The following is a 16,315-nucleotide window of genomic DNA, read 5'->3' as shown; positions in this document are numbered from 1 at the left end:
ACACTGAATGTATGGAAGACCAAAACTGACATAATAAAAAATAAAATATATGAAAAGAATATATACCCAACATATATAAATAACATTTATAAATAAAATGTATATATCCGACATAATCAATAAAATAAATATAAATAAAAAATATATAAATAAAAGAATAAATATATAAATGAATATTTATCTGACATAAGAAACAAAAGCATAAATATTTATATATTTTTATTTTATTTATATATTTATGCTTTTGTTTCTTATGCCAGATAAATATTCTTTTATATATTTATTTTGTTTATATATTTTTTTATGTACATTTATTTTATTTCTTATGTCAGATATATACATTTTATTTATATATTTTATTTATATATGTCGGATATATATTTATTCTTTTATTTATATATTTATTCTTTTATTTTTTATTTTGTCAGTTTTGGTGCTCCATATGAATGTGCTATGTTAACATTTGCCCATCTTTATTTTGAGCAGCACATTTAATTTCAACAGTTTAGCACTTAATTTGCTTTCTAAACATTTACCCATCTTTCTTTGTCAGAATTTTGATAAATGAACTAAAAAATACTTTGAATTTTGTCCACATCTAACATTTACAAAGAGGTAGCAGTGAAACATAACACATTTACAATAACAAAGCAAGATTAGCCATGTATTTCTATCTAAGACAGACATATCCAAAGTCCGGCCCGGGGGCCAAATGCGGCCCGTGGTCAAATTTCATCCAGCCCGCAGCCTCTGTCATAAAATCAATAACGTCTGGCCCGCACGTAGAATTAATACATTGGGCAGCAGTACTGCTACCTGCATAGAGCGTAGCTTACACACTAAATGCTGTTCCTCATTTACCCACTAGAGGGCAGCAGCCCATGTGACTCAGACCATTTGCAGGTGGAGCTCATTGAGCTGCAGTGTGACGCAGAGAGCCGCGGTCGGCACCAGCAGTTTTCTCTCGCGAACTTTTACGACAGCTGGATAAGGACATGTTTCAAGAGATTGGAGCATTTTAGTAAGAAAATGCTAAGCTTGTTTGGGTCAACGTTAGGGTTCCCACCTGTCAGAAATCAAAATAAGGGACGCATCGTCCTAGTCTCATGGAGGGAGGGGGGGACTTCGACTAGGGTTACCAGTCCCTATATATTTAAAGTTGGCCGAGGGGGGGGGAGACTGCGGCTGTTGGAGGCAATATCGCAACACCGTGAGTGAAACAATGACTAGGGCAGCCTACTATGTAAAGTACTCTGGGACCACTTCTTTGGTATTACACATACACATTTGTAGAATACGGAACAAATGTCGTCTCGTTTCGGTTCGGGACGGGTTGCAACCCTAGTCAACGTATTTGTGTGAGAAGACATTCTTGGTTGTGAACTTAAATGACGGACTCTCACTTGTCATTTACAAGTTTCTGAATAAATTTTGCTTTTGTTTTTTAAGATCAAAATAAGTCAGAAATTCAGACAAGTTTTCAGTTTTCACTCCAGAATAATAAACTTTTAAAAATCTGATCAACATTTACTAATATGTCATCTTTCAAATGAGCCCTGCACTTGTTGATATGACTATTACTTGCTCATTTTTCTGTAATTTTATTTAAAAATTCTGTAAATATCGTTAGAAAAAAGTTAGTGTTAAAAAAGTGAAGTTAAGTGAATATTCAATTGCATATGATATGCATGTTTCAAATGAACCAAAAGACATGCTTAAGATTGCTGAAATTAAAATAAAAAAGCAAATGTAAAACACAGAATGGCTTGCTGAAATTTGTTTAAATATATTGCTGTTCTATGTAAAGAACATCCACCAAGGTCGGCCCCCCTACATTTTTAACACACCGAATCTGGCCCCCTTTGCAAAAAGTTTGGACACCCAAATTATTTCTTCATGAAAGAATTCATGGAAGTTCATGGAAGCTTTTTCACTCATTTTCTCCTCATGGTGGTTTCAACAGTTTCAACAGTTTAGCACTTAATTTGCTTTCTAAACATTTGCCCATCTTTGTCAGAATTTTGATAAATGAACTGAAAAATACTTCAAATTTTGTCCACATCTAACATTTACAAACAGTAGCAATGGAGCATAACAAATGTACAATAACAAAACAAGACTAGCCATGTATTTCTATCCAAGAGCTTCATGAAAGAATTCATGGAAGTTCATGGAAACTCTTTCACTCATACTTTTTCCTCATGGTGGTTATTCTGTTTTTGACAAAGTACTTAACTGCTTTCCAGTCTCTATTACTCAGTACTTGTGGTTCTGCAGCAATGCAATTCTCACAGTCAACCTTACCAGGAACTCGATTTGTCACTATGTACTTCCTTAAATGTTTATTTACTGCAGCACATTCCTCTGGTGTCCAGTTTCTTTTCACAACTTTTTCATTACCTAAGGGCATAAAAAGAGCACTTTTTAGTGTACAACGTTAGTAGAACAAAACTGAATAGAGGACACTTCATGTACAATAATCCCAATACAATACAATTAAAATGAGATATTTTAATAACTATCTTTGTCAACAGTAAGAAGAGAATTAGTTAATGTTTGGGGTATTAATTCAGTCAGCTCAGTTGCTAAGAGGTCTTCTGTGTCAGCTGTTTTGATATTAACAAAAATGGGGAAAAGTAGGAATACAGTCATGGCCAAAAGTTTTGAGAATGATTCAAATGTTAATATTTACAAAGTCTACTGCTTCAGTTTTTATAATGGCAATTTGCATATACTCCAGAATGTTATAAAGAGTGATCAGCTTAACAGCAATTAATTGCAAAGTCAATATTTGCCTAGAAAATGAACTTTATCCCCCAAAACACATTTCAACTTCATTGCAGCCCTGCCTTAAAAGGACCAGCTAACATCGTTTCAGTGATTGCTCCATTAACACAGGTGTGGGTGTTGATGAGGACAGGGCTGGAGATCAATCTGTCATGATTAAGTAAGAATGACACCACTGGACACTTTAAAAAGAGGCTGGTGCTTGGCATCATTGTTTCTCTTCTGTGAACCATGGTTATCTCTAAAGAAACACGTGCAGTCATCATTGCACTGCACAAAAATGGCCTAACAGGGAAGATTATCACAGCTAGAAAGATTGCACCTCAGTCAACAATCTATCGCATCATCAAGAACTTCAAGGAGAGAGGTTCCATTGTTGCCAAAAAGGCTCAAGGGCGCCCAAGAAAGACCAGCAAGCGCCAGGACAGTCTCTTAAAAGTGTTTCAGCTCCGGAATCGGGCTACCAGCAGTGCAGAGCTTGCTCAGGAATGGCAGCAGGCAGGTGTGAGTGCATCTCCACGCACTGTGAGGCGGAGACTCTTGGAGCAAGGCCTGGTCTCAAGGAGGGCAGCAAAGAAGCCTCTTCTCTCCAGGAAAAACATCAGGGACAGACTGATATTCTGCAAAAGGTACAGGGAGTGGACTGCTGAGGACTGGGGTAAAGTCATTTTCTCTGATGAATCCCCTTTCCGATTGTTTGGGACATCTGGAAAACAGCTTGTTCGGAGAAGACGAGGTGAGCGCTACCACCAGTCTTGTCTCATGCCAACTGTAAAGCATCCTGAAACCTTTCATGTGTGGGGTTGCTTCTCAGCCAAGGGAGTCAGCTCTCTCACAGTCTTGCTTAAAAACACAGCCATGAATAAAGAATGGTACCAGAATGTCCTCCGAGAGCAACTCCTCCCAACCGTCCAAGAGCAGTTTGGTGATGAACAATGCCTTTTCCAGCATGACGGAGCACCTTGCCATAAAACAAAGGTGATAACTAACTGGCTCAGGGAACAAAACAGAGATTTTGGGTCCATGGCCTGGAAACTCCCCAGATCTCAATCCCATTGAAAACTTGTGGTCAATCATCAAGAGACGGGTGGACAAACAAAAACCTAGGAATTCTGACAAAACGCAAGCATTGATTCTGCAAGAATGGACTGCTATCAGTCAGGATTTGGTCCAGAAGTTGATTGAGGGAGAATTGCAGAGGTCCTGAAGAAGAGGGGTCAACACTGCAAATATTGACTTGCTGCATTAACTCATTCTAACTGTCAATAAAAGCTTGTTACTCATAATATGATTGCAATTATATTTCTGTATGTGATGAAAACATCTGACATACACATGATAACCAGAGGGCAGCAGATCATGTGAAAATATAATATTTGTGTCATTCTCAAAACTTTTGGCCATGACTGTAGGAGACAGTCACCAACGAGGTTCAACAATAATTTTGAGACCATATCAAGGTGAAGACACATCTAGTTACAGAGAAAGGTAAGGTTTTACCAAATCAAATAGAATTTACAATGAAATGAAGCTGTATAGCGTCATGTTTTTACTTATATCTCATTATGTGTATTACTCAACTGCTTAGAAGTGTGATATTTAGAACAGCCTATTCGGTTAGTAAGTTTTCATATTACAACTTACTGACCGAGTAAGGGTTGTGTGCGGATTCCATGTGTGCGTTCCTTGCTGAATGTCCTCTGCTGCATTCCAAAATGAATATCTTTCTCGGCTGCGTTCTATTTATCTTTTAGTGTGGGTCAGCCATCCACAAGTGGAGGAGCAGAGGGCACAGACAGGGAATTAGAGAGAAGAGCTGTGGGGATGGTGAAGGTGCTTCTGTTAGAAACAGAAGCTGCTCACCTCATCACCCAAAATGAAGAACTGAAGCAGAGGTGGATGACACTGGTTGGAAGTGTGAGAAGTATGACATGGACCTGCTGTGTCTGCAGCCGAACAGAAACTGTAGCTGGCAGTAGCGCAAAAACTGAGAATGGCTGTACATAGCTTTCATTTATGGACAGTTTAATTTTCAAAAGAAACATTCTGAAAGTTATGCTGTTAATGTGTCAAAAACTGTCTAAATTTCTAATTTGTAAATGTGTGCATCTGTTGTATTTTTTGATCACTAAACCTGAAAACAATTACGTTTTTGTTTTTTCTTCTTGTAAATCTGATAAACACTCAGACTCTAAATTGTAAATAACTGCTGGAAATTGAAAAGTGTTATGGAAAACTGGCAACATTATTTACTCACAGGACATTTAAAAACCCTTTGCATTTTACAATAAACAAACATATCTAGATGATATTTTGAAACTTAGGCCTAAAAGGGTTAATATATCTTGTTTAGGTCAGCTAAATTTTAGTAAACAGTAGATATGAGGAAAATATTGATACAGTAGTAATAACTGGACCAATAATTGGATAAAGTTATATACTGAAAAGGATTTCTCTAATTTCACCTCTCTTTTTAGCAGACTTTTCATTACTGCGGTCACTAGATGCGGGAGTAGAAGGGGTCACTTTGACGACTTCTGGCATCAGTTCATCTGAAATGATCGTTTTTAAGTACAGAAAAGAACAGATTTTGAAATATTTAAATTATTTAAAAGTGGCATTTAAAAAAAACAAAAAATAGAGTACTGACTCCCGTAGGTTCCCAAGCTCACCTCTCTTTTTGGTCAAGGCTTTCTGACTTCCACTGGATGTGGCAGCACAAGGTGTCTCTTCAGGAGCTCCTTTTATCTGCTCTTCTGAAATATTGATTTTAGGGAAGGAAAAAAAGAAAAAAATCAATTTAAACTTGAAATGATCTACAGCTGACATGAACTTAACATACAGTAATCTAGTATGTTTAAAACTATTGTGATCATTCCCATTGAGAAACAAATAAATTCATACCTTTTTCTTCAAAAGTCTCATCCGTGTCAAGAGGTTCTAAAATGGTAAGATACATTTGAAGAGATTTGTTTACTAGAGAAAACACTCAAGAACCAATTCCACAAAAGGTAGGAAACCATAAATACTTAAACAGCAACTTTTAAATTGTTTTACCTCAAACCAAATCAGAATAAGATAAAATTTTTATGTAAACCCTAAATTATATTATTTTCAAATAATATGCTGTTTGTTCATCTTTAACAAAACATGCCTTCTATAAATATCAATTTCTTAAATTTATCCTTAAATATCAAAGTTAGTAGCTTTCATTTCTCTTGTATGAAAGTGTGTAAATATTAGTACCGTTGACATCAAGGTGGATTTCATCCAGACTCTTCCCTTTGTACTCTCCTAGACGTCCTTGTTCCAATGCAAGAAGAACTTTGCTTACTTTTGCTAACTGTACAGTTCCTTCTGGAAGGCGATAGTGCTTTCTGTGAACTGCAATGTTATGGCCAAGAAAGTCTGCCAACTGATCGAGTTCTGTGGTCTTGAGGTTCAAAACCGTTGACAATGTAGCAATGTGCTTCCTAAGCTTTGTTGACGTGAGAGCAGTAGAGTCTTTGAGGCCACTGCATTGACTTACAAGTTGCCTGATGCAGTCTGAACCCCTGAGGTAATGGAAGGAATTCGGCAAAGCAAACAGGTACAGATTTTCTTTCAGGACTCCACATTCTTCCCGCTTTTCAGTAAGAGTATCAAGTGATTCCTTCATCTGTGGACTCAGTAGAACAGGGACCTTTCTTCCTCTCTTTCCCACTATTGTTATCCGGACAAAATAGTTGCAAAGCTTTTGTTCAAGTGCTGTGAGGGCCAGGTTAACATCCTCATGTGCAGTGGATGTGTCCTTCGACAGGTAAACTGACAAATGCATTCTGGAAACCTCCCCAGCTCGCCGTCGGTTGAAAAGGATTACTTGTGCCAGAATGACTTTGGCAAGATCCTTCCAGTTGGACTGTGAGGCATCTTTTGTCAAAGCACGTAAATACTCCTGCTGTTTCTCTGACAAATGGTTGTGAAGAATCTGGACATCGTGTGTGAAAGGCAACAGTAGAGGTGCATTCCACTTCCTCTGTTGAAGCTGGGTTAAAGCTTGGCTCGCAATGTCATAGTTCCAACTTTCTTGATAAAGTTGTGCAAACTTTTCTGCATTTTTGACACTTTGCTTATCCTGGCTCTTCAGTCCTTCACTCTTAATGAACAAGGCTAAAGAATGTATGTTGTGACCAACTTTTCTAGCGAGAGATGGTCGATGATATTTGCCACTTTCTTCACAGAATCCAGCTAGACGTCTTGCAGCTGAGACAACTTGAACATACTTCTCTGGCTTTATGAGGTCTTTAATACTCTTCACAGGAGCAATCTTTTTTGCTTCAAGTAGCAGTCTGCCAAGCTCTCTTAGCTTTTGACGGATGTACGGGTGGTGGCTGACCATCTTATTCTTGTGAAACAATCTGTAACCAAACTTTAGGATGCAATTATCTTTCTTACATGCAACTGTGATGTCATCTTGATGCATCTCACTTAGGAACCGCCAGTAAGAATCACTGAACTCTGGCGGAACTGGTTCAGCAAAGGCACACAATGCTTGAACCCTTGTTCTACCCGTTTTGGAAGATTTATCTTCAGGCTTGAATTTGCAAGTCTGAAAATGTCGCCACATTGCCTTTCTATTGAATAGTCCATAGCAGTACAAACAATGTTTAAATATGTCTCCTTCTGTTTTCTCCTTTGGTTGTTTCCATGCAATGAGCTTACCTTTGTTACTTTCCAAAACTTCAGTATTGTGCTCAAAGTTTCCTTTATTTCTTAAATAATCCAACTGGAGTCGTCTTTGTTTTGAGTTTTTTGGCAAACTATAAGCTTTTGCGACTTCTACTTTATTCATGTGTTTGCGCATCAAATGTCTTGACATTTTTTGAACAAGTACACCACAATACACACATTGGTGTTTCTTGGCATATGTTCTGGAGCCATCTTCCTTCTTCAAAACAGGAGCAACAAAAACAGATGCTTCCTCCAGTGATGCACTTTCATCTTCACATGTAGCAGCTCTGGAACCATGACTTCCAAAAATTCTTTGACTCGACTCAATCTGGCCTTGCATACTAAACTTGCTTCTGTTTTGACTGAGTAACATAATTTTATCCTTTGGACTTTTATTTATAGGTAATTCCATGCTGGCATCACTGTCACTGCTTTCTTCACTTGTTTCTGGAACATATTCTTCTTCGCCATCTTCACATGTCTCATCTAACCCTGCAAAACTCCCCTAAATAATTTGGAGAGAAAAAAAGAGGAGGAAGAAATTAGTATTACTTCCACTATTAGAAAGAAAGAAAAAAAAACAACCAGGCCTTTATTTAAAGTCAACTTTAAAAACAAGTTAAACCTCTAAAAAAGAAAAAGAACTTTGCATCTCAAAAAGTGAAACTCATATCTTATATAAAATCATTACACAGAGTGATATATTCTATGCTTTTGTTTCCCATCATATTGATGATTATGGCTTACAGATAAAGAGGTAAAGAAAACCCCAAATTCATTGTCCAACCCAGTGGTTCTTAACCTGGGTTTGATCGAACCCCAGGGTTTCGATGAGTCGGTCTCAGGGGTTCGGCGGAGCCTCTGCCCCGGAGGTAAAGACACACTTGTGTAAAGTTGTGATGATGCCCCGCTTTGCCATCACTTGCTGCAAAGGATCACATTACATTACTAGGCCAATCAGAGCTGCGGAGGAGCACTGATTGAAGGAGTTCCACTCTCAGCAGGGATTTGAACTTGTGCCATTGCTGAAGAAGGTGATTATACACAGAATTCTGGATCCAAGGACAGTAACAGAAAATTCAGTGTGAAAAATAGAAGTTTGGTAAAAGGTGCAAAAGCAACAGAAAAAACAGGGCTGTCAAGCGAAATCCATTGAAAAATAAGGTGGAGCTTGACAAAGAGTGGACGAAGGCTTAAGTCGGTGCTTCAAGAGGCACTGCACAAATAAATACTAGCCATATTCTACAAATGTCACATTCCTGATGTCTAGCCACTCCTGAACCAGAGACATCATCAGAGTTTCATCTGGGCTAAGGAGAAAAGGAACTGGATTGTTGCTCGATGGTCCAAAGTCCCGTTTTCAGCTGACAGTAAATTCTGCATTTCATTTGGAAATCAAGGTCAAAGAGTCTAGAGGAAGAATGGAGAAGCGCAGAATCTATGTTGCTTCATGTCCATTGTGACGTTTCCACAGTCAGTGATGTTTGGGGTACCATGTCATCTGCTGATTCTGGTCTGCTGGGTCTTAAGTCCATAGACAACGCAGCCATGTAGCAAATGTTTAGACCGTTTCATGCTACCCTCTGCTGACTGGTTGTGTGGAGATGCTGAGTTTATTTTTCAGCAGAACTTGGCACCTTCCCACACCGTCAAAAGTACCAGAACCTGGTTGAATAACCATGGTGTTCCTGTTATTAATTAAGCAACAAACTCCCCTGATCAGAACCCCAGACAAAAAATTTATATGCTGTTGTCAGGCGAAACATTATATAGACATCAGACCCGACAAGGCAGATGACCTAAGGGCAGCCATCACAGCAATCTGGACTTCCATTACATCCATGTACAACCACAGGCTGATGGCCTCCATGTCACTGTGCATTGATGCAGTAATTAATGCAAGAGTATGTCAACCAAGTTCTGAGTGCATAGAAATGGACATACTGTTGAGAAGCCTGACATTAGGAATTAAGACATCATTTTTTGATTGGCCAGTGTGATATTCTAATATTTTGAGACTCTGTTGGTCTTTTAATACCAGGAAGCCATAATCATCTAAATTACAAAAGAAAAAAAAGCAAAGCTTGAAATATTCTACTCAATGTGCAATAAATGTATGGTTTCACTTTTTGAAATGACTAGCAATAAATATTGAACTTTTAAGCAATATTCTTATTTTTAAAAGGTGCACATATATAAGAATGCTTGGTCCAATTTAGTATACTCTTGTTCTAAGTTTAGGTCCAAACAGATAGTAAAATGCAATATTAAGGGAAGAAAAATCTAATTTTGAAAAAAAAAAAAAAAATTATATATATGTAAATAAATAAAATGTTAGACCAGATAAAGAAAAGTGTCAACTGAACAAGATTGTGTTAAAAGAATTAGTAAAACTAGTAAAACATGATGTAGCAATGAACACTAGCAATTCATTATAAGCAATTGAATCAAGTCTACTTTTTAAAATTGCATTGAATCATGAGGCTTACAGAGAAGTAAGATGCTCTTGTAGGCCGTTGTGAATCCATTGCCAATAACACTGAAGGCTCTTCCACGCTGTCATTACTTGAATCGTAGGTAGCATCAGACAAATTTGGATTTATCTGTAAAAAGATTACAACAAGCTATAATTATTAAAATCCTGTGATTATACATGCAGCGAGATGGTTATTTTAAAAAGTTTAAATAAAGCTGCAGTATGTAACGTTTTTATTTTCACATTTGTTAAAAATGTCACTATATCCTTAAAGATGAGAGAGATAATCTGTGAAAAAAAATCAAGTCCTACTGCCTCTTCCTTGTGCCCCTAATAACATTTCTAAACATGCGCTCTCAAAACAAAACAACCAATCAGAGCCAGAGAGCGTGTCTTTGGACTGTCATCCACAGCATGCATGTGGAACTCACCTGTCCTTCACGATGAAGCCAGCATTGTGCTGTTGCAGTTGTGCTAATGATGGAGAAATAAACCAACATTACAGGGAAACATCTAATTTCTGGAGTTATACCTGGTCCAAAAACCAAGACGGGTAGACAAAAGAAGACCCATGACGAAAGTCAAACTAAAAAGAGAGAATTAGATCAAGTCCGAAATAAAACAAGGGCAAATATTGGAATAGCGCTTCATATGTGGAGGGAGACAAAGTTCTCAAAGGTTTCAAAACTGATCCAGAGTTGGCAACATATCTGCCTCACAAGTAAGTATCTCTGCTTGATTTGCTTTATTTTTTTATTTAAAAAAAATAACAGCTGAGATATAGTTACAGTATCATTGGTGATGGCACAAATCTTATATTACTCTGTAACTTGAGACAGCACTGTAAGAAAGTTGTAGTCGGATGTTGATTCATTTTAACATTACCTGCTAATTCAACCTTAGTATAAACATTGGTTTTGTACCTACCATTTTTGTCCCAACATACTTTTTGGATCAGAATTAAATGCATTTAGATTTGGTAAATTTATTTTCTTGTGGACTGTGCTTGTCAATTAAACAGTAAATAAAATATTATGATAATGTTTACAACATTTGCACTTGAATTAGCTGTTTCTATTCCTGGGTATCTTAAAGTTTTGTGTTTCACATAATAGCTTACAGATTTTGTAATATATTGTTCCCATTTTATAACACTTAAGCATTGAAAAATGTTGGCCACATCTTCTACAGAATATGTTTGGTAGCAGATTAATTTCCGTGAGTAAATAATGAAAATGCAGTAGCAATATGTAACATCAATGTGTAGCTTTGGTTTCTTATGTAATGTGAAATGGCAAAATAATTTAGTGGGAATCATTATGCTTTTCTGGCGCTACACTAGGCAATGAATGGTTTTTAACATTGTGTCTGAATATTCAACAATCCAATGGGCATTTATTAAGGTTATCAAATAAGACAAAAGTAAAACATTTTATTTATTTTTAAAAATTTTAAAAGTTACAATTGTTATGTTAATTTTCTAATTAAGGGCATGTTGATGGGCTTTCTTCAACTGGACCTGGATGCCTATAGCATGGTCCCTGGGATGAGCTTATAGAGGTTTATGTTGACTCCCTCGACTAATAGCCATGAGACCACATGAGCCGCGTCAGCATGGTGAACTGCCCACTGTGCCAGCTCCCACCACACAGGAGCTACTGGAGACAAGTCAGCAGAGGTCCAGGTAAGTAGTTAATGTTTGTATCAAACCATTACTGCTACTTGTTATCTTCCCAATAAAAACTGGAAATTATAATTAAAAAAGGTAGGCCTCATTTGGGCAAGGCAGAATTTTATTTTTGATTATGCATATTTTTTAACATCCATGTTCCTTCACAGGACATTAATTTATGAATCAATGTCTGGCACATATAATTATTTATGCTCTTTCAACAGATCAGACATTGCAGCAGATACAAAAGGAATCATCTGTTGTCACCATGACTCAAAATGTTCACATATTTGCATTTGCGGGAGTAGGCAACAAAAGTTTATTTATTTTACACATCTGGAAAATAAAACATTTTAAAGATGTTAATCCATTGTTCAGTGAGATTCTTTGACCTTGTATGACTAATACAGACCCAGAAAATGTTATCAAGTTAATATTTATTATTCCAACAGACAGCTCAGTACGGTGTGTGGTAAAGTGGTCCTTTGGCTCTCAAAACATGAGCAGTTGGGTAAAAAAGAAAAAAAAAATCTTTTTTGAACAATTTACTAAGAATTATTCACAACAAATGTATTTTAAATTATCTGAATAAGCAACATATTTATATGCAATTAGAAAGCAGAAAAAATTTTTAAAACACACAACACAGCAGCCATTTTTTGCTTAGAATAAATCTCTTGTATTGTCCATAAGGATCTGGAAATCTGTTCTGGATTGTCTAAACACATCAGCTTAGGATGACTGCTCTGTGACCGGAACCCAAAGTCCCACACTGCCAACACACAAACTGTCTGTATGCAACCTGCTAACTTGACCTTCAGCTGGAAATTTAACTATAGCATGCAGGTCGGTCCAAATGCTACCAGGCAGACACAGGAGTGTGAAGGGAGGCTTTGGTGATGCAGCGGAGAGTAAGGGGGCAGGGCTTGTCGGAGCTTGTTCGAATTTTCATAAGGAAGTCCATGGTTTTGAAGAAGTTACATACTGCATCTTTAATTTCTTATGATTCTTTAAAGAATATTTTTAAAAAATAATTGTATTTCTTCAACATTATTACTTTTCTTTTTATATCTTTGTGTAGAGATGCAGAGAAGTCTTTTCCAGAATCACTGTCAGTATCATTACTCTCTGTGGAGTCCACTAGATAAACTCCTTGAACAACTGAAAGCTATGTGGGGGGGGATGAAAAGATATGCAAAGTTACAGTTAATGTAGGCTAACCTATTATATTGCATAAGTGTAATGGTGCAGCAAACATGATCCAAAATATGGCAACACCTTGGGTAAATGAAGGAGGCCCACACAAAAACACATTGTATAAAGCCAAGAAAAAGGCTCCAAAGTTTACTTCTTACCAAAAAGGAAAATTGTTTGATTGATCTTAAAGGTGTGCAACTTCAGAATCAGCAGAAAGGGTGAACACCAAAAATGGATGTGGAATTCCTTTCTTAAAAATTAGGTTAAAAGAATGAATACAAAAAAATATATAAAATATATAAAAATCCTGACTAACTTCCCAGTTCTGTAAAACAGAAGGTTTTACAAACAAATGCACATGTATGTAAACTAAAAACAAGAACAGGTTCCACATGAAGCATGTTTCAGAAATCCATCTCTAGGTGTGTGTGTGTGTGTGGCTTGGTTGGACCCCACATGGCAGCATGTTTCAGACATCCATCTCTAGGTGTGTGTACCAGTTTTTTGTTTCTACTGCCTAACGAGAACCATTAACATGTGATCAGATGATTGGTTGAATGATGTCAAAGTTACCTTCTGATTATTTAACAGCTTCCAAAATTAAAGTAAAGCAAGAACTCAAGTATGTAAACATTGAGAACGAGAACAGGTCTACACAGTGTAATTCTCAACAAAACTAACTGAAAGTTACCTGTTGGCTGTTGTCTTGTTCGTTAGTGTCATCACTGGGAGAGTCACAGAAGGTTTTGTGTAGTTGATCTGCAGGAGCAGGAGCCTGACAGCCAGTTACCTGGAACTAAAGCCAGAAATAACTTATCAACATCTCATAGAAAAGTTAAATGACAGACTCAAAACCTGTAAATGTAATTCAAATAGAAAAAATTAAGGCTTTTAATATCTTAACTTTCCAACGTGCATACTTGATCTCATCGACTTACTTTTTCACGCCATGGCCATTTTGAGTCCCCGTAGTTGTAATCAATTTCAGTTCCTATTTCTATTTTCTTGATGGCAAAGAGGCACAAATGGGGCTTATTATTTACAATAATTTTTTCCATGGTGCAGTTTGGAGACTTGTGGTTGTCATTCACTAATCTTCCTAGAGAGCCATCCTCTTTTGATGCATCAATACTAGGAAAGAAATCAACAAAATCAAACATTTTGTGTATCATATGCAGTCTTTGTGTAAAATAAAAGTTAGCTTAGAAACACTAATTTCATTAACATTTCAAACATCAAAGTTGTGATAAATTTTGAGGTAATGTCTTTAGCAGTCATACCAAACAAGTTTTTGATGTCAATTCTGGTGTGACAATAAAATATTGCTTCAAATTGAATCTCTCTGATCTTGAATTCCACTCTCTTTAGAGTTCAAAATTCCTTTATGGAAGATATTTGCTCTTACATACCACCAATGTCGATTCTGCCATTCAAACTCAAAAAGAAATGTACTCTCCTTTCCAGAGTACTTTCTTGTTTGACATTCATCTGCTGGTAGAAGACGTCCCCTGTATTCTATGACAAAATCTCCCTGTTCAATGGGCTGGGTAGCAAATATGCCTCTTCCTGCAAGGCATTTCATATGAACACATTGGTTAGGAATAATTAAATTATTTCTTCATTTTTAGATAAACCATTAACCAAATAATTGTGGTCTTAAGATGTTAATACTAAATTATTGCTTAGAAATCTTAACAATAATCATTATGAATTTGTTTTCAGTATGTCATTTTATAAAACAAATCAATATTTAGGGTAAGTGATTCAAAATGAGTTTATTACCTTTGTTGTCATCAATAAATCTTTCCATTAATCCTGGTTTGTCCTTTGAAGATTGAATGTAAAAGGTTGCTTCATCAACTGGCTTTTTTCTTACCTTCCTTTTGGACATTTTAGCCCTAAAAAATAATTTAAAAAAATATGGCACAGACAACTTTGATAAGAAGAGAACTAGATGTACTCACAATCCTCTAATCTCAGCCCTTCCTTGAGACAATTGGTATTATGAGCTGGTCCCATCTAAATAAACTGAATTCTTACGAAACCCAAACTTGACAAAGGTTTGCGCCCAACAAACATACCATCGAGTGGAGTGGGCGACCTCTCCTCGCCACGTTAGCTACTATAGGATAGTTAAGAGAGGTCCATGAAGCGCCTACTTTTATGTCCATGTCAACAGCTTAAGTACAATTAGGCTACTATCAAGAGTCTAAGTAAAGTTGTTTCAATAGCTTAACCAACATAATTCAGAATTTTGAGGCGTACCAGCTCATTTTTATTATCCGTCTGTATCAAAGTGTTATTTTTACGTAGCCTTGTGGATAGTGAATTGGTGCTAATTTTGACAGTTATTCGCGCCAAAATGATTGAATTATTTAAATGCACATTCTTTCACATGAAAAAAATAATATCGAGACAGAGATACACTGAAATCATACCGCGGTAAAGCTAACCGGCTCTGACTCCAGCCGGCCCAGCACACAATATACAAGTGCGCGGTAGCTCAAGACATTATGGTACACCCATTTACGTGCTGCTTTCACAATAAAAGCGCACATCCGGTCCATGTTTAAGCTACTCAAAACCAGCCGCAGCATTTGCAAAGAAACTCTCTGTTTCCAAAGACTCCTACCACTTCTGGATGACAGAGGGAGACCTCTAGAACAGAACCAGAAAGTGGCAACTAGATCTGATGTGTAATTTCAAAATAAAAGCCTACCAAAAAAATCATTTTTTATCTTTTCCCCCTAAGTTGCCGTGCACATTGCTGAGAAACTCTCTGTTTCCAAAGACTGCTACCACTTCCGGATGAAAGAGGGGCACCTCTAGAACAGAACTAGAAAGTGGCAACCAGATCTGATGTGGAATTTAAAAATAAAAGCCTATCAAAAAAGTCATTTTTTATCTTTTCCCCCTAAGTTGCCGTGCCCATTGCTGAGAAACTCTCTGTTTCCAAAGACTGCTACCACTTCTGGGTGACAGAGGGACACCTCTAGAACAGAGCCAGAAAGTTGCAACCAGATCTGATGTGTAATTTCAAAATAAAAGACCATTAAAGTAGTAGTTTAGATCTATTCCACCTAAGTTGCCGTGCCCATTGCTGAGAAACTCTCTGTTTCCAAAGACTGCTACCACTTCTGGATGACAGAGGGACACCTCTAGAACAGAGCCAGAAAGTTGCAACCAGATCTGATGTGTAATTTCAAAATAAAAGACCATTAAAGTAGTAGTTTAGATCTATTCCACCTAAGTTGCCGTGCCCATTGCTGAGAAACTCTCTGTTTCCAAAGACTGCTACCACTTCTGGATGACAGAGGGACACCTCTAGAACAGAGCCAGAAAGTTGCAACCAGATCTGATGTGTAATTTCAAAATAAAAGACCATTAAAGTAGTAGTTTAGATCTATTCCACCTAAGTTGCCGTGCCCATTGCTGAGAAACTCTCTGTTTCCAAAGACTGCTACCACTTCTGG

General features: G+C 37.1%; 1 protein-coding gene across 1 annotated transcript; it reads right to left on the bottom strand.

Annotated features, from left to right (window-relative positions):
• Positions 1–419: 419 nt before the first annotated feature.
• Positions 420–14,924, bottom strand: LOC106936497 (uncharacterized). Its single transcript, XM_015017550.1, has 10 exons — positions 14,625–14,924; positions 14,252–14,408; positions 13,781–13,973; positions 13,534–13,638; positions 9,987–10,100; positions 6,034–8,002; positions 5,692–5,727; positions 5,460–5,543; positions 5,253–5,339; positions 420–2,400 (listed from the first exon to the last, which is right to left on the bottom strand). Exons 1-10 carry the CDS (start codon positions 14,731–14,733, stop codon positions 2,183–2,185), a joined length of 3,072 nt encoding a protein of 1,023 aa, XP_014873036.1. The 5' UTR covers positions 14,734–14,924; the 3' UTR covers positions 420–2,182.
• Positions 14,925–16,315: the final 1,391 nt, after the last annotated feature.

Source organism: Poecilia latipinna, unplaced genomic scaffold (genome assembly GCF_001443285.1).
Source record: "Poecilia latipinna isolate Pla-1442-1.1 unplaced genomic scaffold, P_latipinna-1.0 Scaffold2157, whole genome shotgun sequence".
Lineage (NCBI taxonomy): Eukaryota > Metazoa > Chordata > Actinopteri > Cyprinodontiformes > Poeciliidae > Poecilia > Poecilia latipinna.
Note: the sequence above shows the minus strand (reverse complement) of the source record. Positions and strands in the feature narration are given on the sequence as shown.